The 23,393-nt window shown below is 40.8% G+C and overlaps 1 protein-coding gene across 1 annotated transcript in view; it reads right to left on the reverse strand.

The window, feature by feature from the left end:
* The window catches only part of LOC105927980 (armadillo repeat-containing protein 4), a 55,153-nt gene that overhangs the window by 27,927 nt on the left and 3,833 nt on the right, over positions 1 to 23,393 (reverse strand). Inside the window, exons 7-13 of the mRNA XM_036125198.1 lie at positions 20,823 to 20,939; positions 19,254 to 19,411; positions 18,611 to 18,733; positions 17,146 to 17,299; positions 2,235 to 2,381; positions 1,693 to 1,902; positions 434 to 667 (exon numbers count right to left, since the gene is read on the reverse strand). Coding sequence (XP_035981091.1) covers positions 434 to 667; positions 1,693 to 1,902; positions 2,235 to 2,381; positions 17,146 to 17,299; positions 18,611 to 18,733; positions 19,254 to 19,411; positions 20,823 to 20,939 — 1,143 coding nt within the window. The remainder of the gene's footprint in view (positions 1 to 433; positions 668 to 1,692; positions 1,903 to 2,234; positions 2,382 to 17,145; positions 17,300 to 18,610; positions 18,734 to 19,253; positions 19,412 to 20,822; positions 20,940 to 23,393) is intronic.

Below are 23,393 nucleotides of genomic sequence, written 5' to 3' on the forward strand. Positions count from 1 at the left end.
AAATGCTTTTAAGTTGAAAGTGAAAGAATATGAAACAGCCTCAATTATTTGTAATTGTTTTACTTTATATGTTTTTTATGTACCTGTCATTTAATTTGATGTATCTCTGTTCAATATGTAACTTTGCTGCCTCTTGGCCAGGACTCCCTTGAAAAAAAAGGTTTTTAATCTCAATGGGATTTTTTCCAGGTTAAATAAAGGTTAAATTAAAAAAAAGATGAAAAAGTGGTAATAAATATGTACAGAAAAAATTCAATAAACTAGGGGAAGTTACGCAAAGTTTGCTGGAAGCTTCAATGATTGAATTGCAATAATCTGAAATATAATCATAAGGACCTGAATCACAGTGACCATTTACAGTCAGAACTATTCCAAATAATCAGATTCATGTCTTACAGCAAAGGACACAACTTCATTCACAGGCTATCCTCACCTGTGAGGCACATTCCTGCAGGGTGCCCACAACAGGGATCAGCATGTTCTCCTGTGGAGACCTGAGCAGGCGTCCCAGAAGAGGGATCCCCCCAGCTTTACGTATGGCCTCCTTGTTCTTGCTACTTTTACTGCAGCTCCACAGAGCTGAGGCTCCACAGCGGGCCACCTCCAGATCCTTCTCCATGTTTGCTCTCAGGTTGGCGGAGTCATGGATGCAGTCCAACAGCTTCACCTGATCAGAGAGAGACCCCCAGACTTACATGAGTTTACACACAAACACAGGAATGTGAGAAGACAAGCAGTGAGACCAAACACCTCCATTTCAACATATTTCCAAAACTCAGTAAAGCTAATTTGGTTTCAGGAGCCCTCTGAGGTTTGCGTGCTACATTGGGTGATAGTGGAGGCTTCCAAATAGGAACAATAAGCTGCTAGCCATGACTAAGGGTGTAATTAAAACTCTATTACCTTGTGAGGATGCGAACAGCAGGGATGCTAGAGTGGAAACCTGTCAGGACAGATGTTGATGTTAAACAGCCCAGTGTGACAGTTTATAGCCATCGTTCAGGGTTCCAAACCGAGCAGCCAACACCATTACACACTGCACTGTTCTAAGATGGTTTTGTAGAACAGCGTGAAATGAATCTGCCTCTGTGAGTGACTCACACGGCAGTCAGACCAGTACCACTATCAGTACCGCCTCGTTCATCAGCAATGCTCTTGTAATGTGTGCTGATTGTGGTTTTGCAGTATGTGGAAAAGCTATCATCCTGAAAGCAGCATATGTTGCTCTAAACCTGCCGTCCATTTGTGAATTAATGATAGAACTGAGGAAATCTGGCACCACAGAGCCGTACTTTGGGGGTAGTTGCTAAGAACTGGGTTATGTTAATCCTTTCAGAACTCTCTTTGAACATCATTGTTTTATAGCAGCTCTTGTTCAGGCCCAAAATCTGAATGATTTCATGCTAAAAGAAATAAAGCTGACAAGACAAAATGTATATTTGTCTTAAATGTTCCAAACTAAGAACGCATCATAGTTCTCTGGTTCTCAGATGAGATTGCGGTTGAGCGCAAAAAGCTCAGCTGTAAAACTATGAGACAGATGTGAACAGAATCTTTAATGAATAATCCTCTCTAACAGTGGATGAATAATGTGAATGCAGACAGATCAGGCTGCAGGTTTCTTCCTGCTATTCTCATCTTACACTACAGGGTTTAATAACTTAACATCCATTTTTCTGAGCTTAGACTCACCAGTTTCCTGATTCCTCCATGGTGCCTGACGGTTCTCCTTGCTCTGCGGTCCTTAGCCACGTTTGCAATTGTCTCAGCAGCCAAGGCCTGCAGCTCCTTCACTGGTGAGTCCAGGTTATTCACCATCCTCTGCAGGCCTCTCATGTGTACAATGGTCTGTCGCAGGAAACCATTCTGGCTGATCTTTGTCAGGATCTTTAAAGACCCAATCTGATCATCGGACATGTAGGACAAGAATAACAATATGTAAGAAGGGGTAAATGTTCTAGGTTTGGTTTATGATTATTGTTGTTCCTATAGCAACAAGACACCTCCATGCTAAGATATCTGGAGGTCAAACACTCGGCTGTATGTCCACTAAAAGTAATTAAAAAGTAAGAATAAAGCCAGGTTAAACGTAGCCTCACATGTCCTTCTGGTGAATAACAGCTACACCGTGTCTTTAAAAGCCTGCTCCATACCAACACTCCTGATTCAGTCACTAAAACTCAGACTAACACACAAAACAGTTCTGCAGGTCCAGCTTCAGCACAGTTGCTTACTTTGCATCTGATGTCGTTTGTATCCAGCAAGTTAAGGAGGACTTCCAGCCCACCTAAGTCCTGGATAGCCAGTTGGCAGGTCTCCTTCGTTAGATCCAGCTCCATCATGGCACAGAGAACAAGCACGGTGACTGTCTGGTCCGCTGCCTAAAAACATGTTTGCGAAATAGGAACAAAGAAAAATGGAGGACAAAGCTAAAAGCTGAAGGGGTTGATGCAGCACTCACACTATTACTCTGTGTACAGTCTATCTGAATAATTTCACTTTTGTTGGAGTTGTTTGGTTGTTACTGCAGACTTGGAAGTGTTTCACTGTGTGGTGGTAAACAATGAGGGAAGTATTTATTCTGGAGAGAGACTTCAGCTCCTGGACTCAAACTGGACTCCAGTTTGAAAGTTGTATCTAGATGCTTGGTGTGCCTTCATCTTGTTCTCCTCACAGCCATAAAAGTCAACATAAACACCAAGCTGTAGGATAAAAAACAAACTTTCCTAAAAAAATGGGCTCATTAATAATCTAATGAAGATTTTAAACAGGCTCATTTGTGGGGGACCTATAGCATCATTGTGTTAAATCAGATCTTTTTCACAGAGCAGTTCTCTGACACTGCAGGATAACAGGAACATGTGTTCTCCATATCATGAAGCTAAAGCTTAAATGTGAACCATTTGCCCATTTACAGCAGTGAATCTGCTGCTTCCTTTGTCTCCTCCATTCTAACTCTTCAAAGGACTCGCTGGGCGAGCTTCTTACCTTGAAAAAACAACCAGAAATGTGATGTTCAGGAACGATAGCCGAGGTCAGAAAACACATCATCTGCTTTCATTTTTAAATGCTTTGGTCTTGAAGGATTGTCCACATTCTTTAAAACATTGACACCATCTGAAATCTTTTATGGTGAAGGATTTCTGACTTTCCTTCAGCGGGATCAGAGCAGATGTTCTGAGTGGAAAATATCCCAGCATTATTCAACCTCAAAAGAAATGATTCCAACTAATTGGAAGGCTGCTTAATACCTGCATTGATGCTTTATTTGCTCACAAGACATGACTTATTTACTGTTCAAAAGTCTTTATTCACCATGATAGAAGGTTTTTCACAGAGCTGCGCATACAGGTTGCAAAGCTTTCATTGAAAAACATAAAAATAAGTTGAACATGAACGACTTCTAGAGGCCTTGTGGCATAACAATATGGTGGCTGTAGAAGATATTGGAGATTTAATGAACATCAAAGAAGGAAACAATATTCTTGGGATCTTGAGGACCTGCACAGTGACGGGATGATGAGAATCAAATTTATAATATCATGACAGAGCTGTAGTTATGAAAACAACCAAACCATTAGTTTTTAGAACAGCATTTGAGAAGGCAGAGGCAGGCTTAGGGTGTTTCTCACATCCCTGTTCTCAGATTGCCATTCGGAGTTTGGTGCCTGGAAGAGGAGCAGGCCACCTGGTCGGGGTATGGACTGGGGGTGGGCGTTGACTCTCAGGGGTCGGCTGGGGGTGGTGCTTCTGCTCTCCTACGGAATATGGGAGTAGGGCTTAAGTATGGCGGGCTGGGTGTGGATGAGGAAGCATGTCAGGGTTTGTGGGGTGGGCTCTGGTTGGTTGGCCCATTCTGTTCCTGTTAGCCCCATCTCTGGGTGGATGGGTCCGTGGGTCATCTGGGCTGGGATCGGGGTAGGGGTTAGGACCAGAGTATGGACCGGGTAGGTCAGGTTGTGGTGGTCTCCCCTCCATCTTGATATTGGGGTTCACCTCCCAGGTTTGGGGGCTGGATACCCGTCTAGGGTGCCGGTGCCTGGACCTGGGAGTATATGATGTGTGTGGTGAGTGCGAGTGTGTGTACTGCTTCCACTTTTTTGTTCAGCAACAGTGTATGCATGTGGGGCCACTAGGGTGGGAACATGTGAATGTGGCTGTGTTTTTCTGTTTGTCAGGTTGGATTTGAACTGCCCCCTCTCATGGGACATCTCAGCTCTCCACTAAGTGTTGAGCCACCCCGCTCTCCTCCGTTGGTTGGCGCCTTGACCTGCTCGTGCATTGGTGGTCCTCGGTGTCCGGGGCTGGGTGCTCAGGCGGGTGCCGGTTCGCTCCTGGCGGCAGCTTCGCGGGGCCAGGACCTCTGTGGCTGTGTCAGGCCCCCGCCGAGGGTGGTGGGGGGAGAGGGTGGTTAGGCCCATGGCTTCCCTGGGCCTTAGATCTCTGGACCTATGGCTGGATTCGCTCCAGCGTAGCTGGCTGCCGGCGGAACCCACGGGCTTCTCGGCACGGCTCCTGGGGGCTTCGGCACTGTGGCTGTTGGGGAGGGGGGGGTTCCTGGGGCTCCTCTCTGCTCTTCCCTGGGATGTGGGAGACAGCTTTCCCTGTGTTGGCCCCTCTTGGGCACCTTTGCTCTGGGGGTCCCTTCGGGAATCTGAGGTTTTGGTTCCCCTGGTGTCTGCCTCGGTGCTCTAAGGGGTGGGTCTTTGGCTACTCGGGACGACGTGGCACAGAGGTTAGGGAGTTCATCTTGCAATTGGCGGGTTGCCGGTTCGATCCCCCACTCTCACTGTCGTTGTGTCCTTGGGCAACACACTTCACCCGCATAGGCTGCTGGTCAGGGTGTGAATGTGTGTGTGAATGGGTGAATGACTAAGACTGTAGTGTATACAAGTACAAGCCATTTACTATTTTTTTTCCTCACAACCACTATTGAGCGCAAAAAGCTTAGCTTACATTCATAGGTGCACTCTCACAAACACCTACAGTTGCTTGGATTCAGGTGCTTACAGATTCACTTTTATACAGAAGACCCTCATTATTATCTTAAGCTGTCACTTTACACATTCCGTATTAAATAATACTGTATATTCTTCAGTGATGGTATGAAGGTGTTGGTTATTTGTACCTGTAATACTTATTGGTTGGTTTTGCTGTTCTTTTATATCTGTCTTTGTAGGTGTAGAAGCAGATTCAGAGGATGTTATATTGCTCTCTCCTTTTCCTTTCACCTTTTCTCCCTTTTAGCATTTTGTCTCATCTGTTTCTCTTCTTTTATCCTCTTCTACTTTACTGTTTCTGTGTCCATTGAACATGAAATAGTCCCAGCATAAATTCTAATAAATCTTTTTGCATATATAAATCAACCGGAGCACTATGGTGAAAGCAGTAAGGCTCCACTTGTAAAAGTAAGATCTGTTGTATTCTCTTTGGCATTAAGAAAACAATTCTGAATGGGTAATTGCCAGGCAGGACACACAAAAGATCAGCATTATCAGCCACCAATGAGCTGTGGAGAAAACGTGCCGATTCTGGCTGCTGGACAGATTAGTTTTATTGCAGCAATCAGTCATGAAGCTAGAATGGTGCGTGTCACTACCCTATCTGTACCGGTACCACAATCCGTGCCATCAGCTCCTTTGCGCATGCGCAAACAGAATAACTTCCAAATCGCTCTTGAATGATTTTTATTGGTTTAAAAAGGACCAGGAAAAAGCTTTTTCATCCTTTCCTACAAAATGCTATGGTTCACTTTAAAACAACTGTCATTATTTTGTACAAAAATATATTGTTTTAGGAAATGACTTAAGTGAGCTGTAAGGCATTTATCTGTTAATGTGCCCTCATCACAGACAATAGATGACCTTGTTGCTATGGTAGCCGCATCATTTATTTCTTGCAAAAACTTGCAACAAAAGACTGCAAACGGATCCAGTATTTGATCTACACTGTTGAGTGCACAATTAAGTACAGAGTAAATAAAACATTTTTATTTGTAGTGTTGCACCGATACCGATATCGGATGGGGCCCCGATCCAGCACTAAAATGGTGGTATCGGTGAGTAGCAACAAATAGGCATCGATACCATTTTGATGTTTGTATGTCACTTGAATGCAGCCTTCTCTCTCCCGACTAGTATTATAAATGTTATATAAGTTCATGAAAGTTGCACTATTTTGGCATTGAGAGCCAAAACTCAGGTTTTATAAAAGATTATTCAGTTATTAATGTCATTTTACTGTCTTACTGTTGCACCACTATTATACAGGTTATAATTTCACGAATGTTGCAATATTTTTGCCTTTGAGAGCCAAAAGTTTATTCAACTATTGTCACCCATTCCAGGTAGGCAATAAAAAGTTCTACTACCTTAAGTAGTATGCAGTTCTTCATATATACACACACATCAATTTCAAACAGATGGTATCGGTATGATATCGGTATCGGATTATACTGCACAGCCAGGTATCGGGGGCCAAAAAATGGCATCGGCGCAACACTAATTATTTGTAATGGTGGCTAAAATGTTATCTATTTTAATTAAGTCCAGTGACATTGAAGGCATTAGTGCATTTGGACAATAGCATTACAAAGTTTAAATAGTTTTTTTCTTGAAAGCATCTGGATTACAATTAAATATGGATAAATGTGAGATTTTGACCATTAATGATTTTCCCTTGCAACCACTGTATAATGTAAAAGTGAGCAAAGAGGTAAAATATCTAGGAATAATCATCTGTAAGGATAAAACAATATCTGAGGAGAAGAATATTTTAGCAATATGGAAAAATGTAAATCAGTTATAATCAGATGGCTGCAAAGAGATATCAGTATCTTTGGAATAATCCTCCTATCTAAAATGGACAGCTTATCCAGATCCCTAGTCTACCCATCGTGTTCCCTGCCGGTGCCACCAAACATTAAGGCCATAAACACAATCAATCTTAGCTAGGTATTGTTGTGATATTATCGCCATGATCATCAAAATGGTTTGATTGAATGAAAGTGAAATCTGACCATTCAGCCACAAGGGAGAGAGGAACAGCCCCTCTCTCTCTCGCAGCAGGATGCCAGATGGGGACCATTCTCCACAGATAAAAGTGAGAGCACACATTCTTCAGACCCTTCTTCAGCCGTTCTCTTCTGCGACCCACTCTCCTCTCCAAGCTGCTCAGACTATGGGCCCTGCACGGGCCCATGACCGATACACAAGCCATGCTTGACCCAGGGTCTGCTGAACTCATCTGCTGCTCCAATAGAATGACCAAGGGGAAGCAGAGGACCTGACTGAATCCGGATAAACAACACACTGGAACAGAGCTAAGTTTCACTCTGACTGCTGAGCAAACCAGCCGCAAAGTACAGATTGCCGAAACAGCTTTGTTCATTGTTGTCAGCTGTTGCAGGAGAGCAGACGCGAGACGGCGGATGCCTCCCCTCACCAGACAAGCTGAACAATCAGACTATTGAATGTACATCGGTCCCGACCACACATGCATGTTTCTGCTAGGCCGCAGAAACCCCAAGCATTCCCTCCACATGCTGTTGGTTAGCTCATAGCTGGAGAGCTAAGCGCTAGCCCGCCAACAACAAACCAACGATTCTCCCTGCTTTTACATCCTTCCTGGAATGGCCAAAGTGGACAGAACTGACACAAGGCAAGAGACAGGTTTGGACAGGGAGCTGAGGGAGAAGTTAAAAGGTTTATTGGGAAATGTCTTGTAAACCGTTGTACACATGGTGCTTTAGAACAAAGGGCTAACGGACTTAGCTCACGCTAGCCTTCATTTCATGGTATTGTTAATATCATTTGAGTGTGTTTTTCTTTGGTTATGTTGAGAATTAAAAATATATCTTAGTTGGGGTTACTGAGGAAAGCAGAGGGGAGTCTGCCCTCCCTGCTCCAGCGTAAGATAAACATGGAGTTTTATTGTCCTGAGGGGGTGGTCAGAAGGAGAGGGGGTCAGTCATCCTCCCACTGAGCCATGCAGGAGGAGTTTAAAGTTGATAAAAGGAATGTCTTGGTAAAACTTACTTTAGACAGACAGACAGACAGACTTATCCACCGGTGAGAACAACATCTTGTAATGGTATGTACTCTGTCTCCATATTTAATTTCTAAGAATTAAATATGTATTTGAACCGTTCTACCTCTGATCAATGATTCCTTATTTTATTGTCAAATCTTAAACCGGGGTAAAAATGGGCCTTTAGTAGCAAAGCAGGATTAGGCCAATAATAATACATAAATCACAATTTGGTTAGCCGTGACCCGGATTTGACATTAAAGTGGAGGAACATTTTGAATTTGGGCACGAAGAAGTAATCACTTACAGCAAAACAGGGTCGACCCGAAAAAAGGTAAGGAGATTTTGATTCTCCTATTGGCTAAAGATTAGATGTAGGCTAAATCAAGTGTTGCTGTAAATGAGAAGCTTTCTTCTCAAAATATCAGAGGCTGAACGGTATAACTAGGTTTGAATGGAATTTATGTTGAAACCGAGAAATGATTGAATGGGATTTATGTGTTTGTTTGCGTCAGAAAAACGAAAAATTAGATAGAAAATTAAATGGCAAGTAATCTTAGATGGTGAGGCTGTATGAGAAGGAAATTAGAAATAACAGCCAAGAAACTTAACTGTTGTGACTTTACAAAAATAAATAAAATAACATAAGAATAACAATTGAGAAACTTAAATGTTGAGATTGCAAAAAAATATTTAAAATCAAATAAAAAAGAATAAAAAGAGTCCCGAGATTTGGTCACCTCTGCACCAGACTGACAAACTGGTGAATTTATGACTAAGATGGAGTGCTTTCTTTGGGGAAGGGGACACCCTAATGCAGCACAGGGATAGGACGGCCGAGAATACGTAACATCTTTAAGTTGAGGCTAAGAGCAGCAAGACCTTAAGAGTGAGCTGTTATAGAAGATAAGAGATTAAAAAAAGGGGCCCCAAGGGAACATTTACATTGTTCTCTAGCATCAGAACGGGGATTCTGATTGCACGACGATTAGACCGAGGTGGTATTAAAATGAATAGTTGGTTTCGTCGAGTGGAAGGGTATTAAAAGGAGACCCTCTGCGCGCGCAAGGCTGTCTGTCTTAAATGTTATATTTGTTATGTCTTGTCTGATGTTTTGAATGTCTCGGTAATATGGGATCCATGGTTTTGAGAGAAGGAGAGATTGGTTGGACCCTGCAACTCAGCGGAGAGTGGGGGTGTGTATGTGTGTGTGTGTGTCTTCATGAGGGTGTGAATTTCTCCGCGTGCATGGGTCTGAAGATAAGAGCAGAGACTGGGGAGCAGTTTAATTTTGTTAAGTAAAAGTGATAAGTAAAAATATGGGTGAAAAACTAAGGGGAATTTGGAAATCATTAGAAAAAAGGTCGATGCATTAATAATGTTTGTTGAAGTGCAGGAGAATTTCAATGCAGTAACGCGATTTGAGGTATTGGCTGCAAGCTGTATGTGTGAGTTGCATTGGAGAGCATGAACTGCTGCGTCTTGGTGAGTTTTGGAGAAAATTTTTATTTTAAACTGTAGCCTAAAAGTTAGAAAGTGGTTAGAAGTTTGGAAAAGTTGTTGAAAATTTGGCTGAACATTGAACATCTGTTTGAGGCATTATAAATTGGGAAAACACAAAAAAGGGAGAATACCTTCTGTTAGAGTGTAATTTTAATGCAAAATAGCATTTCAAAATGCCTAATGAATGTATATACTTTCAGGCATTAAATATAATTTGCGATTAAAAAGTGATTAAAAGGTTTTCATTGTTTTATAGTCCTAGTTATAATAAATAAATAAATAGATATAATCCGTCAGACTTCAATCTAGCTGATTAATAGAGAGTAGTAAATCCTATCAGCTTTTGCTCATTTGCAGGCCTGGGAAAACCACATTAAGCAGAACTAAACAGGGTTAAAAGTTGGGTTAAACTGTACCTTAATAGTGTGTGCAAACAAATATTGCTGTTAATTTGATAGATTTTGTTAATCCTACATTTAGTCATGAGTCAGTTTCGAAGTTATCCTCAAATAAAACAGCTAAAATTGAGGAATCTATGACTTTCACGTGCTCCACTTCTACTTAGGTTTCTGTGAGTTCTGGTTAACAACTGCATGTCATAAATTTCTACAAGGGGGGTTGCAACGTCCTGAGGGGACAGGTTTACTACATGGGCCTCTCTGTAAGCACAGATGTGTCCTGCTTGGGACATTCTGTTTTTAAACAACACAGGTTAAACGGACCTGTTAGGTTATTTCTTAAATAGCTCACAAGTATTGAGATTTTTCTATTGTACAATATAACTGTTGCTAAAACTTATCAGATTTTCACCAGACTTTGCCGTTACCAGGTGTTTTATTCAGGTAAAACCCAATATTTTATCAGTATGTAAGTACCTTGGAACAGTCAGCATTCTCATACCATCAACGTGCTGTGAGCACATTAGAATAATCATTATTTCAATGGGTACACTGATCTTACACAACTTTTGGAGGACTTCTTGTAGATCTGGGGGATTATGAAATTGCATTAAGTTTTGATCGGAATCCAGGATATAGGGCAGTGTTTTTCATACTTCAATTCAGATAATTATTTGCAGTTAATTGATTCCCTGTGGTGACTAATACTATTCTTTGTTAATGTTTTGTTAAATTAATTTTGTTCCAAGCAGAGGGATATGACAAACATTTATATGATAACACTGTATCGTAAAGTTATATAGACCTTAAACTTTATATCAACCCTTGGCAGAAGTAAACAGAAAAACTACATAAACTACAAAAAACTGGATAAAACAGAGATAAACAGAGGGTAACTTAATGCATATTTAGTTTACTTTAAAATCATTGGTGTGTCAGGTAGGTTAGTTAAGGTTTCAAAGCCACGTATATCTGTTGCAGTAAACTGGATCAGGATTTGTAACAACTGGATAAAACAAAATGAGAACAAAATAAGGGTTTGCTTTTCCTCTCAGATTAAAAATAGGAACTTTTTTTACAGCATAGACATCTGAGTAAAGGGTACAGAAGCAAAGTGTGGTGACGTGCTGAAAGGTTTTATGTGAAGTGGTGTGATGGATGGTAATCTTTAATCTTTAATTCAGAGAGCATTCCGACATTCTTACAGGAAAATGTACTTTGATTTCAAATTAAATTAACTAATTTTGGATTCCACAGACATGGCGATTCCCACCGTATAAAGTTTTTGTGCAGGCATTCTTTTGCAGGACAATCAGAGGCCCAGCGTCAGGAAAGAGGAATTGCAATAAAATGTCTCATTAACTATTACATTTCTAAAATGGTTTCTCATAGGCTGGAGAGAGAACAATGGAAGATGTGAAATGTGTTTCTTGTGGGAGTGTTCAGTTAATTTCATTACAGGATATGTTTCCATATGACTGAAAGGAGCTTTTCGGGACCGAAGTCAACCTCCGGAATTACAGGTAGCACACAACATGTGATATCTAAACGGTTGTCGTGTAAGTTTCAGGAGACATAAAATTAGGAGAAATGTGAATGGAGTCCACCGACCCCCAACCTCGAAGGAGTGCGCGCTGAGGTCATGACAGACAGATGTGGTGGGCCAGAGGTCAGGGGCCCATCTGATTCCAGAGCCGTGTGTACCAGCCAAACAGAAGTTCCAGGAAAGATCACCAGAACAACTTATCTCGCAGAGCCACCCACGGAAGGGGCAGCTGTAATTTTATTTTGTTTTCGTTTTTTATTTTTAATAAAGATTAACATACAGTTGTGTGGAGACCGCGGTTGGAACACTGACTCTTTACACCATCTCCTTTAAAGGCGAGAAGAAGACATCTCCGAGATGCAAGACATCATGACCACAATTGAATGCATTGTGTAAAAGAGAAAAAAGAAAATGAGAGTTTTTGTAATCACTGCATATGTCTTATAAGTTCCATATTCATAAGGTGTTCAATATTAGTATCGTTAGAATCTTGGTTTTGCATTGCATGAAAATCTGTTTTTTATTCTATGGTTTGATCTGAGTGTAGTGCTTTCATGGGTTATCTTTATTTCTAAGAAGCAATTTGTTAATCTAGGTTAGGACTCTTAAAGTCATATTTAGATCATATAATAGTCTCTGGTAGTTGCACATTTATGTTAGCCTTGCACCTCTCGGATAAAGGTGCTTACTTTTCTTGATTCTAGTAGGTTAGAGATTCAGATAGGTTTAGTAGCTTTTTAGCTTATACTTTATTTTACATTTAAGGGGAACATTTGAACTTCATTTGATTTCATAAGTCGCCAACAGAGGGGACAGTGGGTTACAATATTACATCTTATCATTTACATTTTGTTTAAGGGTTTCAAGACATATACTTAGTTTAGCCTAGTTATTGGTTTGATCTTTGAGGGATCAAAACAGAGGGGTTGTTGAGAATTAAAAATATATCTTAGTTGGGGTTACTGAGGAAAGCAGAGGGGAGTCTGCCCTCCCTGCTCCAGCGTAAGATAAACATGGAGTTTTATTGTCCTGAGGGGGTGGTCAGAAGGAGAGGGGGTCAGTCATCCTCCCACTGAGCCATGCAGGAGGAGTTTAAAGTTAATAAAAGGAATGTCTTGGTAAAACTTACTTTAGACAGACAGACTTATCCACCGGTGAGAACAACATCTTGTAATGGTATGTACTCTGTCTCCATATTTAATTTCTAAGAATTAAATATGTATTTGAACCGTTCTACCTCTGATCAATGATTCCTTATTTTATTGTCAAATCTTAAACAGGGGTAAAAATGGGCCTTTAGTAGCAAATCACAGTTATAATAAGGTTACTTCCACAAGGGTTTCATACATTGATGGGACATTAATGTTTACGTTATCCAGCCCCCTCATTATGACTAAAAATAAAGCTAAAGCCTTTACCTGTTAGCGCTAAATGCCCGCTAGCCAAACTGCTATAAGCCTTGCTAACTTCCGGTTTCGGACATTTCAAAAGAAGCAGTTTTGAAGCATTAATGCTTAACCTTTCTGCTCGGCCATCCTTCGATGGTGCTATGAGCCTTATTCCCACATTATTATCGAATATTAATGTTGGTGTAAAGGCAATTTTGATAACTTTATGCCGTAACCTTTTTGCCACTGATTTGCTATAGCGACCCCAGACACCCGGAGAGAGAATCGCATTAACAAACTCGGTCATAAGGGTTTAAATGATTTTACAGGACAAACCGGTCCTCAGAATGTTATTTCATCAAATAATGTTTTGTTTAACTTGGGCTTTGCATTGCGAATGGATTGAAACACATACCAAATGTTTTTAACACCATTCCATGTTGTTGTTGGGTTTTTTTTAAATCAGATCTGCAGTGAACAAGGATTCACCGAATTATTCTGATTATGACCAACCTCTTTTGTTTTGTCTTTTGTTTGTTTTTGCATGTAAATAGTTCCTTAGCTTAGCTTCTTTTTATCTTCATTTTGCTCAGTAGTTTAGTTAAGTTTCACTAGCCTAGTAGAGAGGATTTGTTAATCGAAATATTGTGTTAATTCAGATAAACAGCATTACATAGTGATGTTCTCTGGATGTTCATTTTATTTATGTTATTAAATTCTTGGACTTAAAAATAAGTTGCCACTCCTTTATTCTATGTGTGTGCAGGTTTTGCTGTTCAAATATCGATGGTACTCGAATTCATCCTTTTCAACCATTGTCTTGATATCAGCTTAACAGCTGATCATCACCAGACAATACTTAACAGACAGAGGAATATTTAATAAACATTAAATAACTTTAAACAATGTATAATTGCACAACAGTATGGAAAAACAAATGTCATTACATCCAAAAGGAAGATATGTTTAAAAGCAACGAGGAAGGTGGTGGTAATGTTATTGATTTTAGTTTCATGAATGGTGTCTTAATACTGAACTGGCTGAAATAATTTTCTAACTGCTTACAGTCTTTCTGGTTTACGAGTCCTAATTTTATTTTTAAAGCCCTCAGTGGAATTGACTTTCTTCTAAAATATCTCCAGTCTTTTATAAATTTTGTTTCTTTATCCAATAATTAAACTGATGCTTTATAAATCTTCCAGTAGTTTTAATCTTCTAACCTGGCCAGCCAGACTGATAATGTGTGGCACTCTCCATTCTGAACATTATCAATCTGGGTCTGCTTTTAACGCAACCATTTGGGAAAAGGAGGAACATGCAGCAGAATGTTCTGAGCTGATTGGACGAAGCGGCACCTGGTGCCCACCTACCAAAGGTTAGTCTTAGCCAATCACGGTATCAAATAAATATGTAGGCAGCAGACGTCATGAGAAACCACAACAATCTACACTGGTCAAGGCACTTCTTGCTATTCTTCTTTTAAAGAGGAAATCATGGATTCTGACCAAACAGATTTGATAGCAGCTACACGCGTGTCCTCCCGTGCTGCCCTGTTTATTTTGATGTGGCTGTGGACTCAGCAGCTATTGCCTTTATCCAGTGTTTCCCGCAGGAATTTGCTTAGGCGAGGCGGTGAGTTGTCGGCCGGAACACGTTTTGCACGGATGACTGGCGGAGGGTCTCGATGCAGACACCGACGGTGAAGTCGACCTACTTCTCGCTTCAAAGTATCCATATAGTTTTTCCTGTTTTTTCCCTGCCATTCACTATATGCACGCGACAAAGTAACAACAAAAAAACGCGTGTTAACGTCAAATAAACATGCAAGCATATCGAGTTACTATATATATATTTTTTTGGAATGTTGGCGAGGCGGTAGCGTGAGTTTGGCGATAGTGCTGCGGGAAACACTGCTTTATCACAGCTGTATGTCCCGCCTGTTTTGGTTCGGTCCCAAATGGTTGAAGCAGGAGCGGTAAAAGATCAATACTCGTCCATTTGTGAACACACAAATACACAAGAATTCAGCTTACAGGCAGGTTATCCATCTGCTGCAGCCTTCCTGCTACTTTAAACATGTTTATAGCAGGGATGATAAAATGCAACTTCTACTTTAACACTGATGCATTAGAAGCTGCGGTATGAAGTGAGAATTATGGAAAACAAACCCATGAATTCATGTTTGTCAGAAACTAACCTCAGTCTGCGTTTTGGATGTTGTGAGAGTCAACACCCTCCTCATGGAGGCAAAGATCTCCAGTCATTCAGGTATAAAAACAAACACTTCAGAGCCCTGGAAAAATATCCCTACATAAACATCATTAAAACACAAAACAGAACATCCACGTGTCGTTGTGTGAAAGTGTTAAACTTCCTAAAGAACAAGCAGCAGTCTGTGATCTAATATAGAACAGATATTTAACTTGGCTCTAGCTGAGTTTCAGCCTCTGATGGTAACAATATTATAAAATGACGGCAGGACAAAGGCCAGAAATAACTGCACTGCGTTTCCAGACAGATAGAAAGCTGAGACATCTTGCTCAGAGCTACATGCATCTTTCTGAAGCACAAACACACACACACAACCCTAAAGCCATCATCAGTCCTGCTGTTAAAAATTTAAAATGCATTCAGCAGTGTGTTGATTTTATCTGAACATTGCCTCTTTCATATCGTTTACATCTTTTTCCCCTTTTGGAAACTGTGAATTCCTCCTCTTAAAAGGAGGAATTTCCTCCCATTATTTTCTATTTTCTTCAGCTAAAAATTCCCACACAGAATAACTCTTGACTCCAGAGTTTTCTCCAAAAACCTTTCCTCAGTTGCAGTGAGCAGGATCTTCTCTGGAAGTCAGAAAGTCATCAGTTCCCTGACCTGCCAAGCGGAGGTCAGTTATTGTAGAAACACTACAAAACTCAGAAATCACCAGACATGATATCACGCTATGCTAACATCCAACAACAAACCTTCCGGAGCTAAACAAAAGAAATTGAGGGGACTCAGTAGCATTACCAGCAGATTCTCCGTGGGCCAATAAGATAACAGAGGCCATCACAACTTTTGTGTGCAAAGATTTACAGCCCTACTCTGTAGTGGAAAATAAAGGCGTCAAGCGGCTCGTTCATGTGCTCGAACCACGCTACATTATGGTGCAACGCAAACATCTGACTGAAATAGTTATCTCCATAATGTACAAAGAAGTGAAAGACGACATCCAAATGAAAATGCCAACAACCAGCCATCTCTGCTACTTTCCTTTCACAACACATGCACAGGAATGAAAAAGATTTGTGCACCTTAACAGAGGAGGATGTAACGCTTGCTTAAGATTTGGTCCAGGTGTTGAAACCGATGGAAGAAGCTACACTAGTAATGTCAAAGGACAAGCAAATAACTCTGTCCGTCTTCACCCCACTTCTCACCCTACTTCAGGATGCCTTCACCCCCAGCCTTGAAGACAGCGCTGTAGGGAGGGACTTAAAAGCTGCTGTGAAGAATAATTTGGGGACAAGGTATCTATGTATTTATTTATTTATTTGTCCTTTCAATGTGCATTTTCTTAGTTGTAGCATTCAGTGACTCATATTCGATCATGTATTTCTCCTCACTCGTAGTGTTACAATACTTTTTTTTTCAACAGATGGACAGAAGGACGCTTTGTATGCAGCGTCAGCACTGGATCCTCGCTTTAAAGCCCTTCCATTCCCATCTGCTGCAGAGCAAAATGACACCGTCTCCAGGCTTCAGACTGAGGCTACCACTGTTTACGTGATGCAAGTATTTAGAAATGTTTTTATTTAATAAAAATGTTCACTGATGATTCACTGATGATTAAATGATTGGATTAGAAAAAATATTACTTGATTTAAGAGTTAAATTTACTCTAACCCCCAGTCGGTCGAGGTAGATAACCGTTCACACTGAGCCCGGTTCTGCTGGAGGTTTTCCTTCCCGTTAATGGGGAGTTTTCCTCTCCACTGTCGCTTCATGCTTGCTCAGTATGAGGGATTGCTGCAAAGCCATGGCCAATGCAGACAACTCTCCCTGTGGCTCTACACTTCTTCAGGAGTGAATGCTGCTTGTCGGGACTTTGATGCAATCAACTGGTTTCCCTTATATAGGACATTTTTGACCAATCTGTATAATCTGACCCAATCTGTATTATATGATTGAATTTGACTTTGTAAAGTGCCTTGAGATGACATGTTTCATGAATTGGCACTATATGAATAACATTTAATTGAATTGAAAGACAACAGTGTTAATGCGGACATTCTCATACCTTGAGGTACTTCACTAGTTTCTGGATCTGCCAGTATTCAGAGGGCAGGTCCGGGTTGGTCTCTGAACGCCGCTCTGGCTGCTCTTCTTCCTCTTCAGTCTCAGAGGAGCTCTCACTGAACTGCTCCTCAACGACTGCTCCTGCTGAGGTTTTCCTGAACACAAACAGCAGACATCACCACATGTCTGATTATAGATAAAAATAAACGTAGGAGTCAGATAGAGGATCCATTTCAGACAAAAGTGCTGGCTGTAGTATCATGATTCTTTCTGGGGGTATAAACTCACAGTCTGATCATCTCACACAAAAACGCCCATTAACTATATTCATCTTTAGGGTTCACGTTAGAACTTCTAGATCTAAGCAGCAGGAAAACAGACAGCAGAATAATGTCGCAGGAGGACTGGAGCTGTCATCATACAGAAAGCAAATACTTGTGGAGCCATTTATGCAACCAGAACTGCAGATGTTTCTCTAAAACTGCAGGGCTCTTGGATCAGGAAAACTTTACTATGTGGACCAATGAAATCTGGTCCCTGTTCCACTGAGAGACAGTTCCCATAAACATCCAGCTAGCATTTCCAGGGAGCCTGTTATCAGAGAGAGGGAGCTTCTCTGAGTGGTTTTCATGATGCGGCAGAGAAACACTGAATGAAATTCTTCCAGAGCGACCAGGACAGTGGAGTCCTGCTGTGATGTGAGCTGATGAGTGGGCCGAGCCTGGAGTCTTCACTGCATGGACAGAGAATGATGAGCAGCAGAGAATGCAATCAGAGAACGGTAGTTTGAATCCACTTTGTTGATTTGTTTCCGTTGGCAGGTTGAGGTACGGAGACAGCTGGACAGCAGTAGCTGCCAGAAGCACAGGAGGAAAAACTGGTTCCAGAGGTTCATGTTCAGTTTAATGTTAGAAAGTAATCACTGATTTTACTGAACAAACAACATCCTGTTCATTCTGTCAGGATCAAAATCTGAAACACAAATGTTATAAAGCTCATCTCACATCAAGGTTGTTTTTTTAGAGGTTAACTGTTAAATATTGCATATTTAGAGTTAAAAGGTAAATGCAAAGAGACCATTTAGGAGCTTCTTCCACTTCTACATTTGGCAGATAAATATTAGAAACTATCAAAGGTGAATGAAAAACACATTTTCTGGAGTTTTATCCAAGCAGGAAATAAATAAAAAGGTGTAGAGGGACCAGTTCTGTCTTCCACTTTTTTCATGAATCTGTTCTTCTTGTATTAATTTGTTCAGCACCACATGTGCTACAGTGCCATATGTAAACTTCCACTGTATCTGTCAGTCTTACAGGTTGACTATTGTTGCAATTCGCTACTTTCGTTGAACTAAATACACACTGTCTTTTTTTCTGTTCTGTTGTAAACGGGGAGAATTTTCACCTGTGGAGCAAAACTTTTTCCTTCTAGATTCAGACAGAGGGCTGATAATCCTCAACACTTACGTTCTCTGGGAGGACAAGTGTCCAGGTGAATAGGAAGCAGACAATTCAGCTTTCATCCTGCTCCTGGCTCCAGGCCTCTTCTTCTCTACAGAGCTCTTCCTGGCCTTCTCTTCCTCTGCTGGGCTATAATGATTTAAAATAAGATTCATCATTCTTGCTCCTGTTTTCTGATAACATAATGTTACAAATGTTATCATTTGTAACATTATCTAACAATCCAAGACAGGGGATCAATTGGGATTTTTTAACCACTGTTTTTCCTCCAGTGTGTCCACTTCTCAAAAGCTCCAGCTGCAACAGCTCAACTATTTCTAGATCTATTTATCCATCAGTGACCAGATGTGATCACTCTGTTTTAAACAACTACCCCTGGTTTGGCGGCTGAAATTGGACAGACAGGGTTTCCACACTGTGAAGTCTTTATTAAATCAGATCACAGAGACATCAGAAATATTTGCACTGATCTTCATAAAGCATCCAATCATCTCATCATAATGTGGGACAGCTGAGGCCCACTGAGCAGATGTGGTGGTAGCTTGGCATCACTCAGCTCCAAAGCTCCTCTGCACTAACAGATGGATCACTCTATGTACGGCAGCCAGACCATATTTAAGACCACGTTTTCAGATCAGTTATCACTTACCCACATACAGTCAGCACACCAAGATTCCTCCATCTCTGACATGTGTCACATTTCTTCCTGCCGTACAGAGCTCGCTGTAGTCTCTCCCACTGATGCACAATGTTTTCCTGCTGCTTCTCCGACTTCTGGGCTCGGCCTCGCTCCTCTCCATCAACCACATGTTGATAAAAACAACAGAGCAGATTTTGGTTGCAAAAGAAAAACTAAACTCCCATAAAATCCCTTGTGAACAATCTGCAGAACTGCAGCAGAACCGGGTCTTTTCTGGAGGAACTGGGATAAAACAACACGTTCCAAAAGCTTTCCACAGCACAGATCCCTCTTTGTTCTTTGAATGAACAGCATCAAAACATTTACTGTTCCTCACAGTTCAGCTCAAACCTCTCAGCTTGGCTCAGACTGAGGAACACCTTGTGTTGCTATTCTCCAGGAATGATTGTGTTTCCTGAGGATTTTAAGCTCCTAACAGCAAACTTTACAGCCTAAAGAAGAACGCCAGTAAAGCCTGTATATGGTGAGCAGGAGCCAGGTTAATCCCAAACTCCTGCTTCTGCAGGAGCAGCTCAGACTCTGATTGGCTCAAAGGGGCTCCATATCGTTAAGATTCAAGGAAAGAATGAACGTGTACGTCTGCAGGTTGTGTTCACCATCAGCTGGAGCCAAGCAGGCCGATCGGTTTTCTAAATACATGTTCTTCATTAAACACAAAGCGACCCTCTATTGGAAACATACATGTTCATTCACCCAACCACAGCCTGATAGACTTTATTAGGCTGACCAAGTTCCTGTAATTCTCTTCTATGTGAAATGGAACAAGTCCATGTGTCTGCTGAGAAGGGAACACTCCCAAAAATAGAAACACCCTGTTACAGATGCCTTTAGAACATTTTAGGCCAGAGTGATGTTGGAAGATTCTGAACACTAAAAAGTAATAGGTGTCCCAACTTCCTCTCTGGGATCATCTGCTCCAGCACCACTGTTTAAACTTCAAGAACAAGCAGACATGTTTGGAGATCAGCTGATGTTACATAAGCCTGCAGCTTTTTTAGGTTTGAGCTTTCTGCTCTGCTATCAGAGGAGGGAGCTGCAATGATGCAACATTATTCGTTTCTTAAATTATATTTCCCACAGAGGATGCATATTGTCCTATTTTACTGGTATCATCAGCAAACAATGCATTGAGACATTGTGCAGAGAGATTTAAGCCTAAACTAACAGGGTGGTGTGAGCTGCACACATCAAAGCAGTGAACGAATATGTGGAGAAGAACAGATCCAGACAACGAATTGTGCCGCCACATCCTCTTTTACAGCCATTTTTACTGCAGGAGTCCATCAGTGTTACCTTGTTCAGACTCTAGGTATCACTTTTCACACAGCAGTCAGAAAACATTAAAGCTTGAGAAGTGTTTTAATCTGGTTAAGTCTGGCACAGCTCATTGGTTTATTGAGGTCTTTACTCGCCCCATAGCTAATTATGACAGCACCTTCAGATGTGTCAGCAGCTGGAAAGAGATGTTCTGAACAGAAACAGGAAAACATAGGACATACTGTTTGGGTTCCACTGTACCTGTTTGTTTATGTTCTCTGCAAAATGTGGGGATCTGTTCTTTAGAAGTGATGCTAAATCCTCATAAAAATCACTTTTTCTCTCATAGTGACTCTCGTCTCCTTCCTGTTGAAAGCCCTGTGGTAAAAACATCCAATAAAACATGATCATGTAAAATTTAAAAAGCTGTGATGCAACCAATTAAAGGCCATTTTTCTCTTAATCAACTCTGACCATATATAACATCTTTTTTTTTTCTTTTTTTTTTTTTTTTTACATTTTCAACAAATGCATCAGACTAAATATTCCTGCTTCTCTTGATGTATAAATGCATCAAAAAACAACCTGTTATTTTATTCATTTTTTGTTTACAGTTCAGTAAAAATCAGATCAAGTTTACTGGAGAGATGGGATCTTTGGAATCAGAAGTCAAATTCCTTGTTCTCGCAAAACAAACTTGGCAAAAAAAAAGTTTATTAGGATTTAGTTTTATATGTGGTTATGATGCGACACCTATTGGTGAAAAGGAAGGAAGAGCTAAAGCATGGCAAACAGAACAACAGTTAAAGGGGACACGTGCAAAATACACTTTTTTAGCAAAGAATTACATTTTGGTGTGCACTTTATCCTCAGAAAAGTTAATTTTAGTCTCTCCAGGAGCTTCACAGATATCTTTAGAATTACTTTTTGGGTCATATTTTTCAAGCCATCTGGTTTTTGCTATTCTCCATTATGTTTTTTGAACAATTATATCACAGTATCTGCTTCAGAACTGCTAAATGATGTCATGGACTTCCAGTTTACCAAAATAACCTTTTTTTTTTTTTTCCCCCAGAGCGATTTTACAGTCCAAGCTGAATGATGCCAAAGCTACAAGTGGCTCAGTGAAAATAATCGGTTGCTCGTTACATCGTCCCCCAGCATAAAATAGAAATAGCTGAACAGGGTGGAGAGGAACGCTCGGTGAGCTGGAGAGGGGCGAGGTGTGAAGTGCACCACTAGGGTTTAAAACACAGCACCAAAATTAGTTGCTATCAAATGCAGCTCAGAACTGGGTGTAAAAAGGGGGGAATGTGGGAGTAAATTAAAGAGGAATTCAATTCCCATGTACTGGACTTCTTGAGGAAGCTCAGGTCCTTCAGGGTTTGCAGCAAGACACTGCTGGTCTTCTATAAGTCTTTGTGGAGAGTATGACCTCCTCTGTTATCATCTGTTGGGCTAGCAGCATCAGAGCAGTTGACCTGAAGAAGCTCAACAAGCTGATAAAGAAGGCCAACTCTGTTCTAGGGGCGATTCTAGAAACTCTGGAGATGACTGCGCAGAGAAGGATTCTCCATAAAATAAAGAACATTATGGACAACCCTGAGCATCCTCTTCATCAGACTGTTGTATGATAACAGTGTCTTCAGTCAGAGGCTTCTTCAGAACCCTGTAAGACAGACTGCTACAGGAGATCCTTCTCGCCTCCAGCCATCAGCAGCTACAACAACTGGTTGAATAAAGCCCATAACATGAGTTACATCACACCTAAATTTCACATTGGGATTAATAAAGTATTTTTGAACTGAATTTAATGAAACACCACAACTGAATGATGTCAGGGTGAAAAGAAAGGCATTAAACAGCATGATATGTCCTCTTTAATGGTGTGGCTGCTGAGAAAACCAGTTTAGAGATGTGCATTCTTGAACAATCTAAGTAGTTCCTCAAGTTGGATCTTTGGTGCGTTTGCTTCAGTTTTTTCTAGCAGGGAATGTTTAGTCTTAATTACTGTGCTAACTATATGCTGTTTGTAAGCTAGCTTGTCACTGTTCACTTGTGAATCACTTGCTGTTTCAGAAATATTTATTTGTTCATTGTTGATTATGAGCATAAATACCATGTTAAATGTATCCCGTTTATTCTAAACGTTTGTTCACTGTTAATTAACAGCATAACTGCTGAGTCACTAGCAAGTCAGTCTGTAGATGTATCCATCTAAACAGTACCTGTGGTCTATTTTTCCAGTTAAGCTGTAGCTTAGTTGAATATTAAAATTCAGGTCATTCTTTATGCTTATTGGTGGATTAATGCATGTAAGAAACTTTAGCTGGAGATTTAAATTGTTATTTACTTGAGAACCACACAGTCACATCCAAAAACCCCATAAAGACATACAATCCGCCCTGAATGGTGATGATTGTACTCTTTTGTTACTCTTCAATAAACACAAACAAATTCTAAGCTTCAGTTTTGTGTCCTGACCAACACTCAAACTGTCCGTCAGCTTCCTTTTATTTGAGTTCCTCCATTAAACAGTGAAAGCCTCATGGGTCCATGTCCAAAATAAAGCTAGAACGCAGCTCACAGCTGAAAAAGCCAAGGTTGAAAGGTTCAGAATATCTGCAGGCCGCCTCAGAGGAAATGTAAAACCATTTTTAAATACTTCAGCAGTTCTAAGACACTCCCTGAGGAACATCAGTGTCACCTGCTGGGTGGAAAGCTGTAATTCTAACTTTGTTCAAAACATTTTCCCCATTTAAAACCACCAGTCCTTAAAAGAGGGAAAAATCCGGCAGCAGACAGATTCCCTTGGACAAATATCTCCAAACA

This window comes from Fundulus heteroclitus, chromosome 21, assembly GCF_011125445.2.
Source record: "Fundulus heteroclitus isolate FHET01 chromosome 21, MU-UCD_Fhet_4.1, whole genome shotgun sequence".
NCBI classification, from domain to species: Eukaryota; Metazoa; Chordata; class Actinopteri; order Cyprinodontiformes; family Fundulidae; genus Fundulus; species Fundulus heteroclitus.